The sequence below is a fragment of the Ruditapes philippinarum genome, unplaced genomic scaffold (assembly GCF_026571515.1).
Source record: "Ruditapes philippinarum isolate M1 unplaced genomic scaffold, ASM2657151v2 ctg3763_1_1_1_1, whole genome shotgun sequence".
NCBI lineage: Eukaryota > Metazoa > Mollusca > Bivalvia > Venerida > Veneridae > Ruditapes > Ruditapes philippinarum.
The window spans coordinates 65,671-87,976 of record NW_026862030.1 but is presented as its reverse complement, the minus strand read 5'-3'; the positions used below and the strand labels follow the sequence as shown (position 1 = coordinate 87,976).

Sequence of the window (22,306 nt, the reverse complement as noted above, 5' to 3'; positions counted from 1 at the left end):
AGACATACAGATAGAGACACCTGTATAAATCTATACTGAAAGCAAAATTGTTTTAATTCTCAATATTTATGTATTTTTATTAATTTGTAGACGGTGAGAAAAATGAAAATCTACCAGATACAATAGTCGAGCAGACAAATGACAATTCAGACATTAACTCATCTGTATCTGAGACGACAGTGGAAGATAACATTGCAATGTCAGCCGGTATGTCGAATCCGACTCTAAAGCTTTTATTACTTCTTTCTTAATTTTATTTATTAACAATACATACAACATTTACAAAGGAATAATCTGGCATAAAATCTGCTCACTCAGCTATTCATTAACCGAAAAGAAAACATACATTTGCGGATAAACATACGAGCAAACGTTGCTATTGCATGTTTTTTCATATGCGTGACTCAGAGCGCCATTTGATAAAGAAAGCTGCAATGACAGCTTTGGTAATTTAATTATGCTGTGAATTGACACATTTCGTTTAATTCGTCCATATGCTGTTGAAAAACTTAATTTTGGGTTTTAACTTTCAATCCGTAGCTGATGAAAGAAATGGCGCAATATCAAAGGAAACAACTGACAAATCAAAGGAAACAACTGACAAATCAAAGGAAACAACTGACAAAAAGGATGACCAAAATTCAAACAAAAAATCATCATCATCAATGAAAATAACAAAAGATGGTATAAGATTGCAATTTAGCAGATCATTATTATAATAAGGTCAACATATCTGAGTTCTTTCATCTATATTATGAATATTCAAACAAAGTCCCGGAATAAGTAAAAAATGTTAAACTATTATTTCCAATTTCAAAGATTGGTGCTTGTCTAAAACACTTAGTAAAATATACTTCCCGCAAGACATTATTTGGTTTCTATTTTCAGGTAAAGATGGACCTTCTTCTGACCCAAACGAGCCAAAATCAAAAACATGTATAGTTTTGTAATGTGTTGTCTATACAAAGTGCTTAGACTTTAAATCTAATCGTGTACCGGTCACTTGTTTTGATATGTGCCAGGTGCAGGATAAGTCAGTACATTGTAATCTAGAAATTATATTAGATATAGAATTTTATCGATGACTAACAGTTTATTGACTATAAATATTTGTCGTTTATAATCAATAGTGGAATATGGTGAGGCCTGGTTTAAATAGATTTTATTTAGATCTACATTTAGTGTAGCCTAACTTATAAGTGTTTAGCCAGAATATGATTTCAAATCATTTCTTTTCATCACAAGAACGACCTGAATTGAACTGAATTTGTTTTATTTATGAAATTTGTATACATTCATTTTTGGCAATAATAAAAAAAGTCTTTGTCAAGGATTATCTCTCATGAGCAATAAAAATAGAATTGAAAAGTGGAAAATAAAACCAAAACGATGAGGCAGTAAGGGAAACAACTTTCAACGAGGACGCTGTTTGTTAATACTTAAAACAATACGAAGAGTGTCAGATAATTTGGGTTTAAACGAATTTACTCGGCTATAAAAAAAAGTCCTGTTATAGTCTACTGTTTAAATGCTTTATTTATGTAATATTTATTTTTTCAGTTTTTGTATACTAGGACCTGCATTGATATTTGTCATGTCACAACAGGTTGTTAAAATTCTGCATGTGACCTTGATCATGGGCAATAACAAATATATTTAATATAAATAGATTAAGGAAAGTGCCGAAGAAGGCTAGCTAAGTTTAGTCACATTATGGATTTGATAAAATACAAAAATGTATGAATAATGTTAATTAAAATAAGAGTAGTGTTTGTATGCGTTTTCTTTTTGTTCGTTCCATCACTTGAACTCCATGTTATAGACCAATTATTTATGATAACAAATAGATACCTATAGATCAAATATGCAAAATGATAAAATGACTCTCATAAATTGATGATTGAATTTCAGACTTACCTTTAGATAAACTAAAGGAATAAACAGCTTCGCCATCTATAAACAGGACAATGAAAATTTGCTACACAGTAACCTCCTGAGTGTGCTCGCATGTCATAAATGTGTTGAGACATCTTAAAAGCATATCAAAATACATTATCTTATTTTTGTTATTTTCCCAAAAATAGTTTGGAGAAAAGATTGGACAATAGTTCTATATATGGTTTAAAAACGTCTTCACATCGAATGACTCGTACCATATAACGTAATTATTTAAACGTGCTCATACGAATATAAAAAGAATAAGAAAACACTAATAAGTGACTTTTTTTATGTTTTATTCTTATTTGTGTTAACAGAAGCAGAAAGCGAATATTAACTACTTCATGGAATTATATAATCCATGATCATCTACTAAATCATCCACCGCATATCATTTTTCTGGCGGTCAATTTATTTAACATAATTCTGTATGATTCAATTTAAATACTATAATTCTATTGAACAAAAATAATTTCAAACAGTAATTTAGGTACGAGCAGTCACCTTCATATAATTGATATGCGATAAACTTTAAGGATAACGAAACGAAGATGAATTCCTTGACCACCTTACATTGATACATATTGATGGATTTATTTTTGTTCGGTGCCCTGCCGAGCTCATTGCCTTTATTCCTCGCATCCTTGTCATAATCAAAGGAAGAGCTTGTAATCCTCGATATCATATCACTATCTTATTAGCTCAAATTATGTACACATTTTTAAAGAGTTCAATACACCATAAAAAATTTGTATTTTCATTCGTTGTTGATCTATTTGAACATTCTGAGATGGGAAGCGCTTTTACCCACAATACTGTGAGCCAAACCTCCAATCAACTGCCTGTGTTTAAAACAACAAGCTGTTGTAGAAGGTCAGAAATCAGACATATAACCAGTCCTTCCTTTCTGGTGTCCCCAAGGCTTAGTGGTAGGACCTTTCCGTTTCATTTCCTATATAAATTACTTTCTATTGTCAACGGTAAGGCTTAGCTATTCGCAGATGATATACTGTTGTCTACGTCACCATCAAATCCACACAAGATGCCTTAACCCTACAGGAAGAGATAAACTCACTAGAATTATGGAAGAAGCTTGGACCATGGGTTAATGTGAAGTCTTCAAAATAACTAGAAAAATAAATCTAGAATAAATCTAGAATAAATCTAGAATATTTCCTTTTATCTTTTGTCGTTTTAAGTATTTGGTTAAAATCATCCTAAGAAGCAAAGTACATAGGGTAACCGTTAGGCAATACCGAGCTTATCAACAACAGAACAGCTGAAGAAAAAAAGCCTGAAATGTATATGTAAAAAACGTAAAAAATAATAAAATAAATAATAATAATATGTCTAAAAACACTATAAGACATATACAAGCAAGACCCCAGGTAGAATATACTACACAATAGTTTGGCATCCGTGGCAAATATGTTCTGTCTAAAAAGCAGAACACGTCCAATTAAGATCTGTTGCTAGAAATGTCTTAAATGATTCTATAAAATACATGACTATCCAAGACTAGAAGCTTTTCCAAAGTGACATCTGAGTTAAACTGAAATACCCTTGAAAATTGCAAAACATCAATACTTACTTGCACATTTTTGTATTATTTTTATCTATTTTTATCCCATTAAAAACACCTCATATAGACAAGAAATCTGAACTATAAATGTACTTGATATCGAAAAACTTATCAATACGATATTAATACCTTCTTGAATGACATAATAAATTCTATGTTCTTATTTATTCTAAATATGCTGTATACCAAACATCTTTGCCGTACAGAATTGCCCTAACAACAAATAATCTTTACTAAGAGGCTTGACACATTGAATAGCTTGAAAATTCGCACAAACTATCCTTGAACTAATTAACTGTCCTGTAGTGTAGAACTGTATGTAAATATTTGCATTTAACTTACATTTTTATAAACAGTTCCCAAACTTAATATGTTAAACAGATTCGTGTAAAAATTATAACTAACATATGGCTATCTGTGTTGCCAATCTATGTACTATGTTATATTGGTTGAATGTAGGTAGTACTTTCCAACACCAAATTACAAAAAAATAGTGGTGTTCAATCGTTATGTACTTTACTGCACATGCGCATTTTCTATTTCCGGGAAAATGTCAACAAACATGTAGGCCGCGAATGAGCGAATATATTTCATCATTTAACGTCTTTTATAGTTGTTATCATTTTTAAACATGTATATATTCAGCAAGAAAACAGTCTCTTGGATACTTAACTTTGTAAGAACACATTCTCTCTTATTGAATTTTCATGATACCAGAGCAAGATATAATGATAGCAAACATGTTGCAGCACATTTCAGAAAGCAAACTGTAATAGTTATCGGACTATCATAGTTGAATTAAAGAATGATTCAAAATCGTAGAAACTTGTCCCTCAGCAAAATTCAAAAAGTACCAATGTAATTTATATTATTAATATTTGAATGATATTAACATCTCGGCCAATTATGCAATAATTGAATTATCACAATTGTCAAATTAAGCAAATCAAAAAGTAAGCAAATCAAAGTTAAAAGCCATTCCTTAAAAAAAGGATATGAATAAGCTTGGACATGATATGTTGGCAGAGCAACAGATAAGGTGCGTATTTACGCAATTAATTTTATAAAATACGCAACTGATTTTTTAAGAATGCGTATCAAAATCCATTAAAAAAAATAAAATACGCAATTGTTTTAAAAACCTGTGCGTATTGTCATTTTCATCAACGAAAAATTAATCAGTCGTACACTCATAGTTTTGGACAAATTATATCGATATGCATGATATCCGAATATTCCCGAGTCAATGCTAACTAATCAACGGTCTCCGGTCTTCGACGGTCCCCTGTTTCCAAAGACCGACTAAGCCATATCAATAAAGCATGAGACCGTCGATTTGTCTACTCAGGTTGACGGTCCGAGAGACCGGCAGAGACCGTTGATTTTGCGGAGACCGTCAATAAGTAGGTCCCAGCTGTATCAAAGCAATATGGCGTCGTACAAAAGGGAAAATGATTTGAAACAAAACAGTCATAAATAATCAAAAATGAGTCAGAAAATGAACTTGTTAAAAATATTATGAAATATAACATGAGCATTTTATATAAAAAATAAAACAATTGTGAAAAGTTCTAGTAAATTGTTAATCCTATTTTCTTTTTAAAACAGTTAAGATCTTAATTGTATTGTTATTGAAACCATAAACTTCATAACTTCATAATTGAATACCCAATTGATCTTGAAATCATAGGGTATCGAGTTTTGGAATACCCAATTAAATGGAGCCAATACCCAATTCCAAAGGAAATGATGGAGTAATACCCAATTCACTTTTAAAGCTTATCTGTTGCTCTGTGTTGGGACAAGCAACTAGAGATAAACACTGCATTATCTTTTTGGTCTGTTGTCATTTTGTCTTGTAAATTCATTTAAACATTGTGAAAGGTTATATTTTTGTCTGTAGCGGCAGCACGAAATACCCAAACATACCCAAATATAGCAATGTTCATTTTTTTTAAAATACAGATAAAAATGTGAAAATGAATTGATATTAATAAAATAATATGACTTAGTCAGCTATAACTTTCATCACTGAGCCAAATATATGTTTATATATATCTGTGCTTTCATTTATTCCGTTAAAATGGGCAGTTCAGATGTTGTAAGAAAATAAAGTTGTGACATTTGCTTATCTAGGTTCATTACTGAATATACTTGCAAATTAAAATAAAGACATGATAATATTTGTTGTCTACATTTAAATTTTAAGGGTATAATTTTGTTGAAATTTCATACAAGTGTCCATTGTATTATTTTTTTAGAAAATTTAATATAGCATTTTAAATAGTACAGTATTTGGGTATATTTTGGTTCAAAACGTTTGATCAATCATAGTTAAAGTATATATTATAATTCATAATTAAAACAGCACTTTTTTGTATAAAACATTTATTTTTAGTATGTTTGAGCAATATTTGGGTATTTCGTGCTGCCTGTCTGTAGTAAACATTCTAAATAAAAGAAATCAAATATAAGGCACGTATACTCTAAGATTTTGATTGTTATTCAGTATTTAAAAAAATAAACCATAAATCTGCAAAATAGAATTTACCTTAAGTGTTGTATGGGTGTCAAGATTGTTGATGTTGGTCATTAGTAGGCATATCCATTGATTTCAAGTCATTTTTTGTATAATAACAACTTAACAAGACCTAAAACTGGCTGTTAAGTCAATATGAATTGACCAAGAAGCTTCAAACTTTGAATGAAGATAAGTGAAGTGGGCTGAGTCCCGGCTCCTTGAAGGTATTCATTCATGGCCTACTCTGTTCAATAAAAAATAATTATTCACTACAAAACTATAAAATCAAAATATCTATGCATAAAATTAGTGCTTCACTTATATTTGATTTATAATTTCAGTTATTATTTGCTGTGGTGATTCTCAGTTGGGTTTATACAATTTTGGCTGGACGCTGGGCATCTGTTAGATACATGAGAGAAAATTACGTAGTTGAACAATAAAGACCCAGGTAATATTAAGAATATTTTTCTTTGACATGGCTTTTTTTTTTGTGCCCCCACGATAGGGGGCATTGTCCGTCCCTCCCCATGTCCGTTCTCTTTTGTGTCACACGTAGCTCAAGTAAAAAGTATTTGACTTAGAGTCATGAAAAGAGTCATGAAACTTTATAGGAATGTTGGTCAGCATGTGTAGTTGTGCACCAGGGGTTTCAATTGTAGATTTATTCAGTATTTCTAGAGTTATTGCCCTTGAATAAGTAAAAACCATTCCAAAATAATGTGTTATGTGTACCTTTAGTGCTTGAGTCAGAATCAACCAACTTTACAGGATCGATGATCAACATCACTGTCAGAAGCTATGCACCTAGTGTTTTGCATGAGTTTTTTTCAGTTTTGTTAAGAGTTATTGCCCTTGACTTAGTATGAATTATAGACTTGTTCATGCATAGCTCAAAATGTATTTGACCTGTAGTCCTGAAAGTATACAAGAATCTTGGTCAGCATGTGTAGTTATGCACCTCACCTTGGGGTTTGCTTGTGGATTTTATCTTTTATTCAGTATTTGTAGAGTTTTCGTCATTGACTTTGTTTCCAACTTGTGTCACATGTAGCCCAAAACATTTGACCAGAGAGTCAGTAAATTGACAAAACAGAGTGGAATGTGGGGGCATCCGTGTCCTATGGACACATTACTAGTTTCTATTTAGATCTTAAAAATTTAAACCTTTATTTTTCGAAAAAGTTAAGTTTGTCTTTTAAATTTGTCTGAAAAGACATTAACATCAAGTCAATCAAGTATAAACATGTAGTAACAAAAAATTCTTATCTATGTAATATTTATTATTATGCCCATCATAAAAATCTATATGTCAGTGCCTTAGGAAGTCCATAATATGTATAGTTATGACAGTGAGTATTTTGACCACATTTTACTTTACTGATTGTGTGTTTTGTGTTTTTACAGTTTACAAAAATGGAAGTGAAGAATGAAAAGGCTGCAATGCTGAGTAACTATGAAGTTCTTAATCTACTCAATGACATGCATAAAGGCCAAAGTAAACAAAGTAAATTACAGACAAACCTGGCCACAATATCATACGAAATCACACATTATCTCGAACAATCAGCTTGTTCTCAGCAATCTCCCGAAATCATTGCAAATTTCATGAAAGCGTTAGAGTCATTTAAATTAACAAAGGCCGAGAAGTTACAGTTATTGAACTTAAGACCAAAGACCGCCGTTGAGATACAGTTGATCATAGAAGAGAGTGAGGAAAGATTGACAGAAGATCAGATATATGAGCTGTTAGATCTTGTAAAGGAACATCTTCCAGGAGGTGACGAGGAGGAAGAAATGGAAGCAGAAGACCAGGAACCAGAATAACTGATGAATTAAAACATAGTGTAGTTTATCGTGTATTGAAAACTCTTGTGTGATTACTTTCAGTGAAATTTGTCTTAGACTTCTAAGCTTATTTTGGAAAAACAAAATTCTAACAGCCAACAGGATAGAAACTAATTATTGTACATTCTATAGCTGTGTTTGATGATATACATTTGATATCCATGAACCGATATTCTCAAAAGAAATGTTGATAATAACTTGTATTTTGACTCTTTAAACTGATTTAATTATAATAAAACAATAAACTATGTTAAAGTATGCATTCCCATCCAGTTGTTATGAAGTTTTGTTTCTATATTTCAAGGCATTTTATTATATAAAAGAAAGTACCAAAATTTCAAATTTTATGATTTTTTTATTATTCTTCTGCCATAGATACATGCCAACTATATTTACAGTATAGAATAATATAATTTGTCATGGTTTTGTTTTGAGAGCTGTAGGTAGGCCATACTTTTTGACTGCTAGTGAATATTATCTGTATCATATTGTAATGATTTCTATATAATTATAAGTATGATTTACACAATTATATTATTAGAAACAGTATGTTTTAGTGTTATAAAGAATTAAGTGTGTTTATTTAGTTTATAGAAGGACATGAAGTAAAGTCGTGGAAGTGTAACTGATTTTTTTTATATCTGTAAGAAAAAGGTATTGAAGGAAATAACAACTTGTCAATTAATTTTGTATCAATATAATTTGAGAATCACATTTTCTTTAATTTTAGCCTCCTACCAGTTTAACCAAAGGGGACTTTATGTTAACCCTCTGTCCGTCCTTCCACAAAACTAGATCAAGACTTTTTCTTTTCTTTATATGTAGAAAAAGTTGGTTACTTTGTCAACAAATAGGCTTAAGATAGGGCTTTTTTATGTTCCCCAAAGGGTGAGCATATAGTCGCCCCTTTGTCTGTCTGTCCGCTCTAACGGGACAGTAATAATGTTTTTAGAGGGACAATAGGCAACTGTTCTTTGTCTTTGATGTCATTCATTCCGTAATGTTTCTATTAGTAGCTATTTTCTTTTGTGTGGCTAAAAAGAACAATAGAGTAGCCACATTATTGCCGTCCCATTCCCTTTGTTCATTTTTACACTTTGAACTTTATCTGGGACATAACTCTAAAACTATAAGAGTTATCTACATGAAACTTTGTGGGTAGAAGTGCAGTGCAGAATAACCAGAACTCTGTCTTGCCTAATTTTGGAGTTATTGCCCTTTGTTCATTTTTACACTTGGACATAACTCATAAACTATAAGAGATATCAACATGAAACATTATAGGTAGATAGATCTCATTGGGTAAAAGTGCAGTGCAAAAGAACCAAAACTCTGCCTTGCATAATTTTTGAATTATTGCCCTTTGTTCATTTTTTCTCTTTGAACTTTTTCGAAACCATAAGAGGTATCAACATGAAACTTTGTAGGGAGATAGATCCCATTAAATAGAAGTGCAGTGCAAAAGAACCTTAACTGTACCTTACTTAATTTTGGAGTTATTGCTCTTTGTTCATTTTTACACTTTGAACTTTGACTGTGACATAACTCTTACACTACAAGAGGTATAACTTCCTGTGTCCAAAACCTATTGGGGGAGCATTACCCAGTTCAACCAGTTCTTGTTTCTTCAAAAAGTGGTGCTAATAAAATGTTTCTTATTTGTTTCTTGTTACTAAAGGGACAAGTTTTAAGTATTGTGAGTTCAGTGTATATATGCTGCATGGTGAAAATTCCTATAAAAATATATACAGCATGAAATCTCAATGTCAAACAACAATACTGAGTTTACTGCAGGACAGTCACACTCCTCTCACTGCTTTTAAAGACATTGTAACATATGATTTATAACTAAATCACTGTTAATAAAACACATATAAATCAATCCATCATCAGCATATTGGAGGCTGTGAAAATATTGAATAATTTGAAGAAGAAAAAAAAGAACTAAATTTTATTCCATATAAGTTTATTTACAAAATTTAACAAAACAACACTTGCATTAATTTGTAAAGCCTAAATTGAACTAAAATAAATATAACATGTAATCTCTGTGAAAGGCATTATGTCAGTACAATAAGCTTGGTTCTTCAAAACTGTAGAACAGTTTCAGGCACTTAACATCACAAGCAAAACATTTAGCAAACAAGACGGCCATGATGGCCCTGAGGTCGCTCACCTGTATATAGCCCCCCCCACACACACACCCATAAGAAGATGTTTCATGCTAAACATCTAATAACTAGCTCATTGGGCTTTTTAAAAGAAGATTTTTTAAAGTTTTTACTATACACATATAGTTAAAAACAATGACACCCCTGGGGCGGGGCCAGTTTTGACCCCAGGGCTTTTATTTGAACAAACTTTGTAGACACTTACTTGAAGATGTTTCATGCTTATTATCTAAACTCTAGCTATTTGGGTTTTTTCAAAGAAGATTTTAAGTTTTTGCTATACACATATAAGGAAAATCAATGACCCCCAGGGCGGGGCCAATTTTGACCCCAGGGCTTTTATTTGAACAAACTTGGTAGACACCTATTAGAACATGTTTGATGCTAATTATCTAAGCTCTAGCTCTTTGAGTTCTTTAAAAGAAGATTTTTTAAGTTTTAACTATATGCATATAGGGAAAATCAATGACCCCCTGGGGCAGGGCCAGTTTTGACCCCAGGGCTTTTATTTGAACAAACTTGGTAGACACCCATAAGAAGATGTTTCATGCTAAACATCTAAGTTCTAGCTCATTGGGCTTTTTAAAAGAAGATTTTTTTAAGATTTTACTATACACATATAGTTAAAAACAATGACACCCCTGGGGCGGGGCCAGTTTTGACCCCAGGGCTTTTATTTGAACAAACTTTGTAGACACTTACCAGAAGATGTTTCATGCTTAATATCTAAACTCTAGCTATTTGGGGTTTTCAAAGAAGATTTTAAGTTTTTGCTATACACATATAAGGAAAATCAATGACCCCCGAGGCGGGGCCAATTTTGACCCCAGGTCTTTTATTTGAACAAACTTTGTAGACACTCACTAGAAGATGTTTCATGCTTAATATCTAAATTCTAGATATTTGGGTTTTTTCAAAGAAGATTTTTTAAGTTTTTGCTATACACATATAAGGAAAATCAATGACCCCAGGGCGGGGCCAATTTTGACCCCAGGGCTTTTATTTGAACAAACTTGGTAGACACCTATTAGAACATGTTTGATGCTAAATATCTTAGCTCTAGCTCTTTGAGTTCTTTAAAAGAAGATTTTTTAAGTTTTTACTATATGCATATAGGGAAAATCAATGACCCCCTGGGGCGGGGCCAATTTTGACCCAGGGCTTTATTTGAACAAACTTGGTAGACACTCATTAGAACATGTTTCATGCTAAATATCTTAGCTCTAGCTCTTTGGGTTCTTTAAAAGAATATTTTTAAGTTTTTACCATATACATATATGGAGAAACAATGACCCCCTGGGGCGGAGCCAAATATAACCCCAGGGCTTTTATTTAAATAAACTTGCTAGACACACACTAGAAAGTGTTCCATGCAAATATCTAAGTTCTATCTCTTTTAGATTTTTAAAAGAAGATTTTTTAATTTTTTTCTTTGGTTGCCATGGCAACCAGAGTTCTGCATGAATTTAAATTCTTTAAACAATTTTTAAAGGTGACCACGAAAAGAATATTTCTGCGAAGATTGGATGAAATTGGCTCCTCGGTTCACTAGGAGATGTTGTTTAAAGAAAAGGTTTACGGACGTCGGAGGAAAAGCGATCACAAAAGCTAACCATTTCACTATGTGACCGGTGAGCTAAAAATAATTTAAAAAGCACAACACTAAACACATAGAAACACAAAATGGTTTACAATTTGGCTATCTAATCAGCAACAGGCTTATGTAAAGCAAGGGCAACACAAACAAAGAAAGCTCAAATGATTTTACAATTTGACAATCTTTTAAGCAATTCATGTATTATTTATTAAAGGCTATATCAATTCCAAGTTGGGTCTTCACATAAGCTTCTTTAAATGTCACTCCTAACTCTACTCATCAACCTGAAACCAATTTTCTATTTTCAGTGATCTTGATCTAAATAATTAATCCTGTGAGCAAAGTGAGGCTTTCAAATAGGAATGCTTCACAACACATTTAATTAAAATATCTCATTCATAAATGTTGTTATTGATTGGAAACAAATTTTCTTTCTATTTTAAGTAACAGCAATGCAGCGGGAGTTCTTCACATAAGCTGGCTATACACCAAGTTTCATTGAAATATCTCATTCTAAAAGTTATTGACCGGAAACCAATTTTCTATTTTTAATTGCAGTGACCTTGACCGTAAGGGACCGGAAAGCAATCCCAAGCAAGCTCTTCACATAAGCTTGCTATACTCTAAGTTACACTAAGATAAGTCTACACGTCTTGACAACTTAACAACTAGTTGGGGGAAAAATAATGTATATCATGTCTATAACAGTATATGTATATCCTTATTATATAAAACTAACCATAATTTCAGAATTTTGCAATGACATACTTTTTATATGCCCGAAAGGGCATATTATGTTATACCCCCTGGCGTCCGTCTGTCCGTCCGTCCGTACGTCCGTTAGCAATTTGGTTTCCGGAGCATAACTTAAGTTCCATTTGGCCCACAATGTTAAAACTTCATAGGATGATTGTCCATATTGGGTAGAAGACCCCTATTGATTTTGGGGTCAAAAGGTCAAAGGTCAAGGTCACTATTACCTTAAAACTGAAAACGGTTTCCGGAGCATAATTTAAGTTCCATTCGACCCACAATGTTCAAACTTCATAGGATGATTGTCAATATTGGGAAGAAGACCCCTATTGATTTTGGGGTCACAAGGTCAAAGGTCAAGGTCACTATGACCTTGATACTGAAAACAGTTTCCAGAGCATAACTTAAGTTCCAATTGACCCACAATGTTCAAACTTCATAGGATGATTGTCCATATTGGGTAGAAGACCCCTATTGATTTTGATGTCAAAAGGTCAACGGTCAAGGTCACTATTACCTTATAACTGAAAACAGTTTCCAGAGCATAACTTAAGTTTCATTCGACCCACAATGTTCAAACTTCATAGGATGATTGTCCATATTGGGAAGAAGACCTCTATTGATTTTGGGGTCACAAGGTCAAAGGTCAAGGTCACTTTGACCTTGATACTGAAAACAGTTTCCGGAGCATAACTTAAGTTCCAATTGGCCCACAATGTTCAAACTACATAGGATGATTGTCCATATTGGGTAGAAGACCCCTATTGATTTTGGGGTCAAAAGGTCAAAGGTCAAGGTCACTATTACCTTATAACTGAAAACAGTTTCCAGAGCATAACTTAAGTTCCATTCAACCCACAATGTTCAAACTTCATAGGATGATTGTCCATATTGGGTAGAAGACCCCTATTGATTTTGGGGTCACAAGGTCAAAGGTGAAGGTCACTATTACATTGATACTGAAAAATATGTTTCCACGCATAACTTAAGTTCCATTTGACCCACAATGTTCAAACTTCATAGGATGATTGTCCATATTGGGTAGAAGACCCCTGTTGATTTTGGGGTCAAAAGGTCAAAGGTGAAGGTCACTATTACCTTGATACTGAAAACAGTTGCCGGAGCATATGTTAAGTTCTATTTGGCCCACAATGTTCAAACTTCATAGGATGATTGTCCATATTGGGTAGAAGACCCCTATTGATTTTGGGGTCAAAAGGTCAACGGTTAAGGTCATCCTTACTAAAAAAAAAAAATACTTTCGGGCATATAATGCTCCGCCTAGCGGTGCTCTTGTTTCCAATATATAAACACAACATTTATTTTACTACAAATTATACCTGAGGGAAGTTTGAACATGTATGGAAATACTGTTATTATGTTATCCAAAGCATGTTTTGACTAGACTTCCAAGAAGAAAGATACATGCTTATTACAAATAAGTACATGTATGTCACATAAAAAAGAATACAGAAATTAAAGTATGAATGTCATTATTACATAAATCAACACGCCTATGAATATCTATCTATAACATTAATATAAGTATTATATAAATTGCGTATAAGCTAAAGACCAAATCTTGTAAACTTTTGAATTAGTAATTTTCATTTTTCTTAAAACAACAAATGCACAAGTATCCTCAATGAAAGTAATGATAGATACAGCACTACATGTACATCTTGGCTTCCCAAATGTCGAGTATAATTTCTTAATATCATACTGAATGAGCATTTCATGTAAATAGAGACAAATAAAAGATATCACAAATTGAGGCAATTCCTATGACTTGCATATCCTATATTTATAAGGGAAGACATAACAATATACACTGGTTTTACATGATACAATACATGTATATACAGAGAGCATTCAATCTGGAAATATTTGACATCTTATCACTTGTATTGTCTCTGTTTTGGTCATGAAAAAATCAAAGTGATTTAAAGATACATTGATCTATATTCTAGCTAAGTGGAGGACAATAACAAATATCTGACTATTATTACTAGTATGTCAGATACAAGCTGGTTTAATTTTACAGCCAAATTAAGTCCAAATGTCTTTCATTTGGTCTAAGAAACACTTTCATGATAATTACACATAGCAATGATTAAATCGTAACTAATTTTTAGACTCACTATGCAACATTTAACTCCCATTACTGAAAGCTATCAGTCCTACATGGGATACATGCCGTTTTATAAGGACCACTCATTTCAAAATGTAACCCTGAGTTACAGCCACAATGCAATATTTATCTCCCCTGAAAAGTTGTCTGTCCTACATGGAGTACATGCAGGGGCCTTGTATTGAAAGTCTTAACAGTTTTTTAGAGCTGGAATAAAGTGCAATGCAACTTGAGTTAGCAGCCATGTTTGTTCTTCTATGTAATTCTAACATAAATTTATGTATAAATCAAAAGTTTGATGTAAATAATAGTTTTCTTTCTTCTGCTTAATGCTTCAATAATACATGTGTATCAAAATAATGATAAAGCATGATTTTCGGCAGTACAAATGCTAAAATTACAAATATAACTGTACAGTGATTTGTCTATGTCACATGTTTGTCTTTTAATATTATTAGTTGTAAAGATTTCTTGATAGGTCACATGTATATATGGCCCATTACAGACATAATATTAGTTATAAAGATTGTTGACAGGTTATATGGCCCTATATAAACGGCTTTTTGTAAATATAACACGAGCTGCTAGGCGAGGGTTATATTGCAAACAGCCGTTTATATAGGGCCATATAACCCGTCAACAATCTTTATAACGAATTTATAATACAGCAAGCATCATTTTTTAACGAAAAATGTAAGGTCTTTTCATGAATCGACAGCAGCTGTGTATATAAAACTATATAAACATCATGATTATCCAATGAAAGGCGACGTTACAAACGTGCAGTATTATAAGTCAGCCTATACCATCCAAGCTGGAGTTCATATAAAGCCTTATTATCTGTTAAATATCTTTATAATACAGCACATTTCCTTCAATTAGGAAAAAATGAAAATAACATTGTAAATTGACAGCACCTGTGTAAACAGATTATGTAAATGTCACATAAAAACAACTTTGCAATCATTCATTATTAAATAACCATAGATATACATAGCAAAATAAAAAATAATAAATATCATGTTCCCAGTACCCTATCAATTTGTGTAGAAATTCAGATAAAAAAATAAAGTAACCTTTATAGAAAATAATTCAATTCACAAGGTAAAAACTGCTACATGTTGTAGCTACATAGACAGAAAAAATCACTAAAAAAGTAACACTCAAATATCTACAAAATACTGCTTATTATCTCAAGTACAAAATCTTAATTGTATTATATAAATACATCAAATCTAAATCAGTAAAATTCTACTATAAATTTGAATTAATTTGAAATAAAAACATAAACATCCCAATTATCAGTAGTTACTATAAATTAAGTACAAATATCATGATTGATTTAATGACAGAAGTATTCATTTCAGAAGCTCCTTGGTCAATTTTTTTTTTTCTTTCTTTGCTCATGATTATCTTGACATATTTTTTTTTCAATTTAATGAAATTGGTAAAAATATTAAATACGAGTGTATGATGACTTTTAACAGAAAATTATGAAGGATGTTTATAAAGTGGATTTAATTTAGATACAAGAAAAAAAAATATTTACATCACCCCTCTCTCTCTCTCTCTACTCATCATAATTGGCCCTATACAAAAACAAAGGTTTATTCTGTACAAGAATAATATAATTATATATATATATATAAAAAGAAAAAAAATACAACACAAAAAGTTAAAACTTTTAACATAATTTAGAAACAAATTCTCCAAAGCAATTTTCTCCAAAATGTAAAATAATGAGTAAAAACAGTCAAACATAAAAAACCCAGCAAAAGCAAGACAATAAACAGTAAAACATAAACATGATAAACATACAAAAATATACAATTATATAAAGAAAAAAAAAACATTTAAAGAGACATCACTTTGTATATGTAGCACCTGTAATTATGGCCTCAGATTGCACAAGTGGTCAAATGTGATGATTTTATTTTAACGTCCTTAACAATGAACACTTCCATCTGACCTTTTCTTCAATAAAAGATACATTTTTAAAGGGACTAGACAGAGGTTTTCTGAAATGACAGGACTGGAAATAATTTTCCAGGGTTGATATTACAGATGATGTAGATCAAGACCAATAACATGTGATCATTCGCTCACTCAGATTTTCTGGAACGATATTTCTTATTGAGAACAAGAGCACAGCTAGGCGGAGCATTATATGCCTGAAAGTGATTTTTCTTTTTTTTTAGAAACGATGAAGCATTTGTAAGACATGGGAATTAAATAAAGTATTACCTCCTTCAAATTAATATGAAGTTTGAATATTGTGGGCCAAATGGAACATAAGTTATGCTCCAGAAACTGTTTTCAATTTCTAAGTAATAGTGACCTTGACCTTTAACCTTGTGACCCCAAAATCATATGGGTCTTCAACCCAATATGGACAATCATCCTATGAAGTTTGAAAACTGTGAGCCTAATTGAACTAAAGTTATGCTCCAGAAACTGTTTTCAGTTTTAAGGTAATAGTAACCTTGACATTTGACCTTGTGACCCCAAAATCAATAGGGGTCTTCTAACCAATATGGACAATCATCCTATGAAGTTTGAATATTGTGGGCCAAATGGAACTTAAGTTATGCTCCAGAAACCAAATTGCTAACGGACGGACAGACAGACAGACGCCAGAGGGTATAACATAATATGCCCAAAATTCTTTAGGGCATATAAAAATGAGTCAAAATTGAAAAGCGTAACAAGGCTTTTCTCTCAAATGGGCTAAAAATACCACAAAAATACAATATTTAATTCATTTTCAAGTATATTTCTTAATTAGCTTTGCATATCTTTCTGTTTTATGTGCCCCAGTTCTTAGGCTTTTGGACCTCAGTGGATTTCCTTTAAGCAACAAAAATATCATACAGTATCATATATTTATAAATACATTCAGTTTCTTCATCAACACACAAAATCTTAAGTAATATGAAAATGATTAAAATAACTTACTGTCTTCAATTATCATCTTAATACACAAATATTTTATATCAAATATAAAACAGTTTATATCAAAATATGTGCAAATTCTTTAAAAAAAATTATATTAAGTGCTGAACACTTAGAATATATAAAAACAAGCAATTATCATAGTATTGCAAGCAATCCATAAGTCCCCTACCGGTAAGAGCCCAAGCAACATTCTGAAGGGCCATTGGCCATTCACTTATGTTCCTATTTTAAGTAAATTTGTTGAAAAAGTTCTTTAAAAGTGATCACAGGAAACAGTTTTTATGTACAGACAGACGGACTGAAGGACACTCTAAAGTTATTTTTTAAAACATCCCTGTTATCAAAATTAACATTTTAAAATCCTACCATGATTGAAGAAGTTGGAGTAAAAATTACCAATTTCTCAAAAAAAAGTCTATGTTCAAAAAGGGGGCATAATTCTGGAAATAGTCTTAGTAGAGTATTGAACACTCACAAATGTTGAGTGATAATAAGAAACATTTATATGAAGTTTGAAATAGATACATTCAGAAAAAGAAGTTATTAAAAAAAAAAATGTTTTTTTCATGAAAATTTTAAGTTCAAGGGAGGTAATTCTGATAAATTTTGCGCTAGAGTTGTAAACCTTGTCACATATGATGTGGTTGATGACAAGCAACTTATATTTAAAGTTTGAAGAAAATACCTTAAGAAATAAAGAACTTATAGTGAAAAAACTTAAAAACTAGAATCAGAAATCTTGAAATTCAGTCTATTTGTTGCCATAGCAACCAGAATTTTCAACATAGGAAAATAAGAAAAGGATGTGCATTATTTCCATACTGCCATCTACCCATATGTCAAGTTTCATAAAAATATTTTCAGTACTTTTTGCGTTATCCCGGGATCTAGGTTATGTGTAAAATTTGCCATATTTTCAGTCTATTTGTTGCCATAGCAACCAGAATTTTCAACATAGGAAGAAAAGAAAAAGACGTGCATAATCTCCATACTGCCATCCATCCATATATCAAGTTTCATTAAAATATTTTCAGTACTTTTTGCGTTATCGCGGGATCCAGTTTTGTGGACGGACGGACTGACGGACGGACAGACAGACGGACGGACGGACAGACGGACGGAGGGTAAACCTAAAGTCCCCTCCGGTAAACCGGTAGGGGACTAAAAATCATTATTCCTTCTACGAGACTTCTTGATTATAACTATTTACATAGCAACTTCCCATCATACCAGCCTCTCTTTTATTTCATGGAACACTATAACGACCATTAGATGGACGATATTCAAATGTAAAAATTATTACCTCACAATAAAATGTGTTGGTATGTCACATTTATTACATGTCAATACTCACAAAATCAAATGGAATATTATGCTTTAAATGGATATGCTTAGAATACATTTCATTTAGTCAATGTGAACTCAAAAATATATAATTAGCGAATATAGCTACTTTAGAAATTGATGAACAAAAAAAACTCATAAAGCACAAAACAATGCTTTAACACTTTGAATGTTAGTTGCCTAGCAATGATCAATGCAGGCAAATTTTCAAGGCAGTAACCATTTTTTTTTAAAAACATTCAAACACCTACAATATAATAACAATACTAACTTCATAACAAAGCAATTCATTGAAGTAATAAAGAGATGTAAGGAATAAAGCACATTACACTACAGTATCTGATATGTACTCTTTAGATTGTACAGAATACCGGGATGCTTTGTCTAATATCTATTAAGGCATTAAAGCTGCATGCCTCCAGATGAGCCAAAATATTTCAAGAAAATCAAACTTGAGGAAAAGGAACCAAGATTTTAAGAAAATGAAAAAAAAAAAAGATTCAAAATTCAAGCAATAATTTACATGTTATGTGGCATTAATTTTAATATTGCAGTAATTTTCACCATGTTTCTACTGTGTTACTCTACTGCGTGACTAATGCAGTAATAGCTTTATTTTTCATATTTTGACCCCTTTTTGGTAATAACATGGATTTTAAGTAAGTTGGCAATGAGTAAATTATGTTTGCTTTTTTTAATGTCAAAATATTTTACTTTTAAATGCATTTTCAAATTTTCATAAAAATTTGCATGGATCTGAAGGCATGCTGCTTAAGGAGACATAAGGAATTACCACTGGACATAAGGAAGTCCACAACAACAAGATAAGGCAGCAATCTAAATGGTGGGAAAAATGATTGATCTGTACACAGGGGCCATATTAAATATAAGTAAAAAAATGTTGTTTTTGCATTTCGTTTTTAAAATCATTTTATCATACCTATTTAAGTTTGATAGTAACAACTTAACTCTGGAGGTAGGTCTCTGGGTCAGAAGGTAGACATTTTAACCAAATGACCACATAAAAAACAAATCTATATAATTAGTATTCATAAAATTAGCAATATACAAGGTTAAAACCTGAGTACATGTATTTGGGAGTTAAAATGGCACATAGAAATTACATGCTAATTTAAAATGATCAAATATTTATCACATTATTTGCTGGATATCAAAGTAAAACTACAGTACAAAAATATTGGTAAGATAAAAGTTACTATTTTGGTTTTTCGGGTAACAATAAAACAATGACCTGATACATTCTATGCCCAAACAATACTGTCCTCTGGTACCCAAATATAAAAAAATGCTTTTATTAAAATACTAAAATAAACACTTAAAACTTTTTTAAAACTATCTATAAAACTATAATATACAGTCATGCATTATGATTTTACATTTAAACAACAATTAGCTTTTCAAAGTTCCTGATTATTCTTTTTTTACCGCACTTGATACAAGAGGGGACTTCAAAGCCATGAATAACTAAATAGATGCTATCCGGAACACAGCAACTTGTGTTTTTTTCCAAGCTAATCCTGCAGTACAAACTTTTACTCCTACAGCTTCAAAGTGCACTTCCTTTCACAGTAGTTTAGTCAACCACTGGGTTGCTAATTGACGTAATTGTCAAAGTTGTAACTCTGAAAGTTTTTATATACCCCTGGATTAGCTGGGAAAACCCAAATATACTTCAATACAAAGTACATTGTATCTCTATTTCAAGGCTTTGATTTAAAACTTTCAAAAATGTATAATAATTCCTTAAGAAAATTGTCATTAGGAAAAAAGTTTTAAAAAAATATGAAAAAATGAGTAAATTTAGCTACATATATTATTAGCTTTGTGTGTATTTAACTTTTGTAGTATGAGGATTTCAATGTAATTTGTTTCATCAGTATCTAGTTCATGATCATAGAGACTGGTAGCACGAGTATTCTTCTGACTTCAGACAACATGGTATCTGTCCCCTACCTAATGGATGAAAACATATGTAGTACGTTAACTGAAAAAATAGCTGTAACACTACCCCTAGAGACACTACAAAAAACGTTGGTATATTAAAACCATTGACTCTTGTCATCAGTAAAGTAAAAACCCAAAACCCATCATTGCCCAATTTTCTGCATATACTATGAAATAATAGACTAACATTCTGTATCTTGTTGCACTTATAGCGTGTTGCCGTCGAACATTCAGAAAGCAAGAAGACTAGAACATATCCACATACGATATTAAGGAATCGCACCGATTACTGGTAAAACTGCGTCTTTTGGCAGAATATGCCATCCCCGCCATTGCTATCCAGTGCACACCTACCACAAGAACACAATATAGTCAAACATGCTGCAAACAAACGCAAAGAGCAATTACTCTAGGTCTATTCAAAGGCACGCCATAAAAACGAGAAAACCATCCGCTGTATGGTAATATTCTTCTTTGTCACGTCCTCGTGAAGAACCTCAGGGCCTCTGATAAAGGCGACCATGACAGGATAGACTTTGGCCCCCGATGATAAATATTGCTGCAGCCGCGTATTCCCTCTGAAAAATAGAGCACAATTAATATATGCATGCTTCAAGTCTATTTTTTACCATTTATGAAACAGACAATTTTTAAACTGGGGAATAGTTTTAATAAGTTTTTCTATCACACATTGTCGTGCCTAATGTGGCAATTTGCATTCAGTATTTTAATACTCATCTTTCAATAGGACAAAATTCATTAATGATTATTCATTGGGTTCGGGGAAAACTTCAAATAGGTATGACTTTACGAATAGCACAGTGATATTAGTCATCAATGGAGTGCTTGCGTGATAATATTATCATCGATGCTAACTGTGCATAATAATAAAGCCGATAAACAATTAAAGCATAATTCTCAATTTAAATAATTTGGGGACATATTAAAGATCACAATACTGCAAATTGAACTTGAATAACAACTTAGCAGGTTTGTCTCAGCTTCATTAAGATATTTAGAATAAAAGTAAAATCTATCTAATTCTTGGGCGATTGCAAATGTAGATATGAAAGTAAACAGATACCTTATTCAGGCATTATGATAACTGCTAGGTGCTAAAGAACCTTAGTACTTACAAGGTACTACATGAGATTATCTAACAAATATCATGATAACCACAGAAATTAAAATACCACTCTGGCAAGTTACAGTGAAAATAACACTAAATATTTAGTTACCTTGATGATGTATTTATTTCATATTTACAACTATTCATTTTCTCAATACTGTACTTAAATGTTATTATAATACTGCCCATTTTGAAATATCCCATTTTAGTAACATCCATTTTCATTTGTTTATCGTTATGTTCATATACAGAGCAACTGTCAACAAACAAAAACATGTATGAAGTTATTTTCCCTTAAATTTTTCCCAAATAAAGTAATTATGCTGTATTGTGAATTGGTTAAACTATATTACCATTTATATGAGCCACATA

General features: G+C 31.8%; 1 protein-coding gene and 1 long non-coding RNA gene across 2 annotated transcripts; both read left to right on the top strand.

The window, feature by feature from the left end:
- The first annotated feature begins 89 nt into the window (after window positions 1-89).
- On the top strand, window positions 90-1,497 carry LOC132717715 (uncharacterized). Its single transcript, XR_009623983.1, has 3 exons — window positions 90-207; window positions 541-684; window positions 889-1,497. It is a non-coding gene; the product is annotated as an uncharacterized LOC132717715 (long non-coding RNA).
- Window positions 1,498-4,035: 2,538 nt separating this feature from the next.
- On the top strand, window positions 4,036-8,438 carry LOC132717718 (DNA-directed RNA polymerase III subunit RPC9-like). The gene is made up of 3 exons (XM_060701265.1): window positions 4,036-4,196; window positions 6,383-6,492; window positions 7,449-8,438. Exon 3 carries the CDS (start codon window positions 7,458-7,460, stop codon window positions 7,866-7,868), a length of 411 nt encoding a protein of 136 aa, XP_060557248.1. The 5' UTR covers window positions 4,036-4,196; window positions 6,383-6,492; window positions 7,449-7,457; the 3' UTR covers window positions 7,869-8,438.
- Window positions 8,439-22,306: the final 13,868 nt, after the last annotated feature.

Excerpts from the sequence above, each read along its gene's own strand:
- LOC132717718 (XM_060701265.1), top strand. The coding sequence starts at position 7,458 with ATGGAAGTGAAGAATGAAAAGGCTGCAATGCTGAGTAACTATGAAGTT.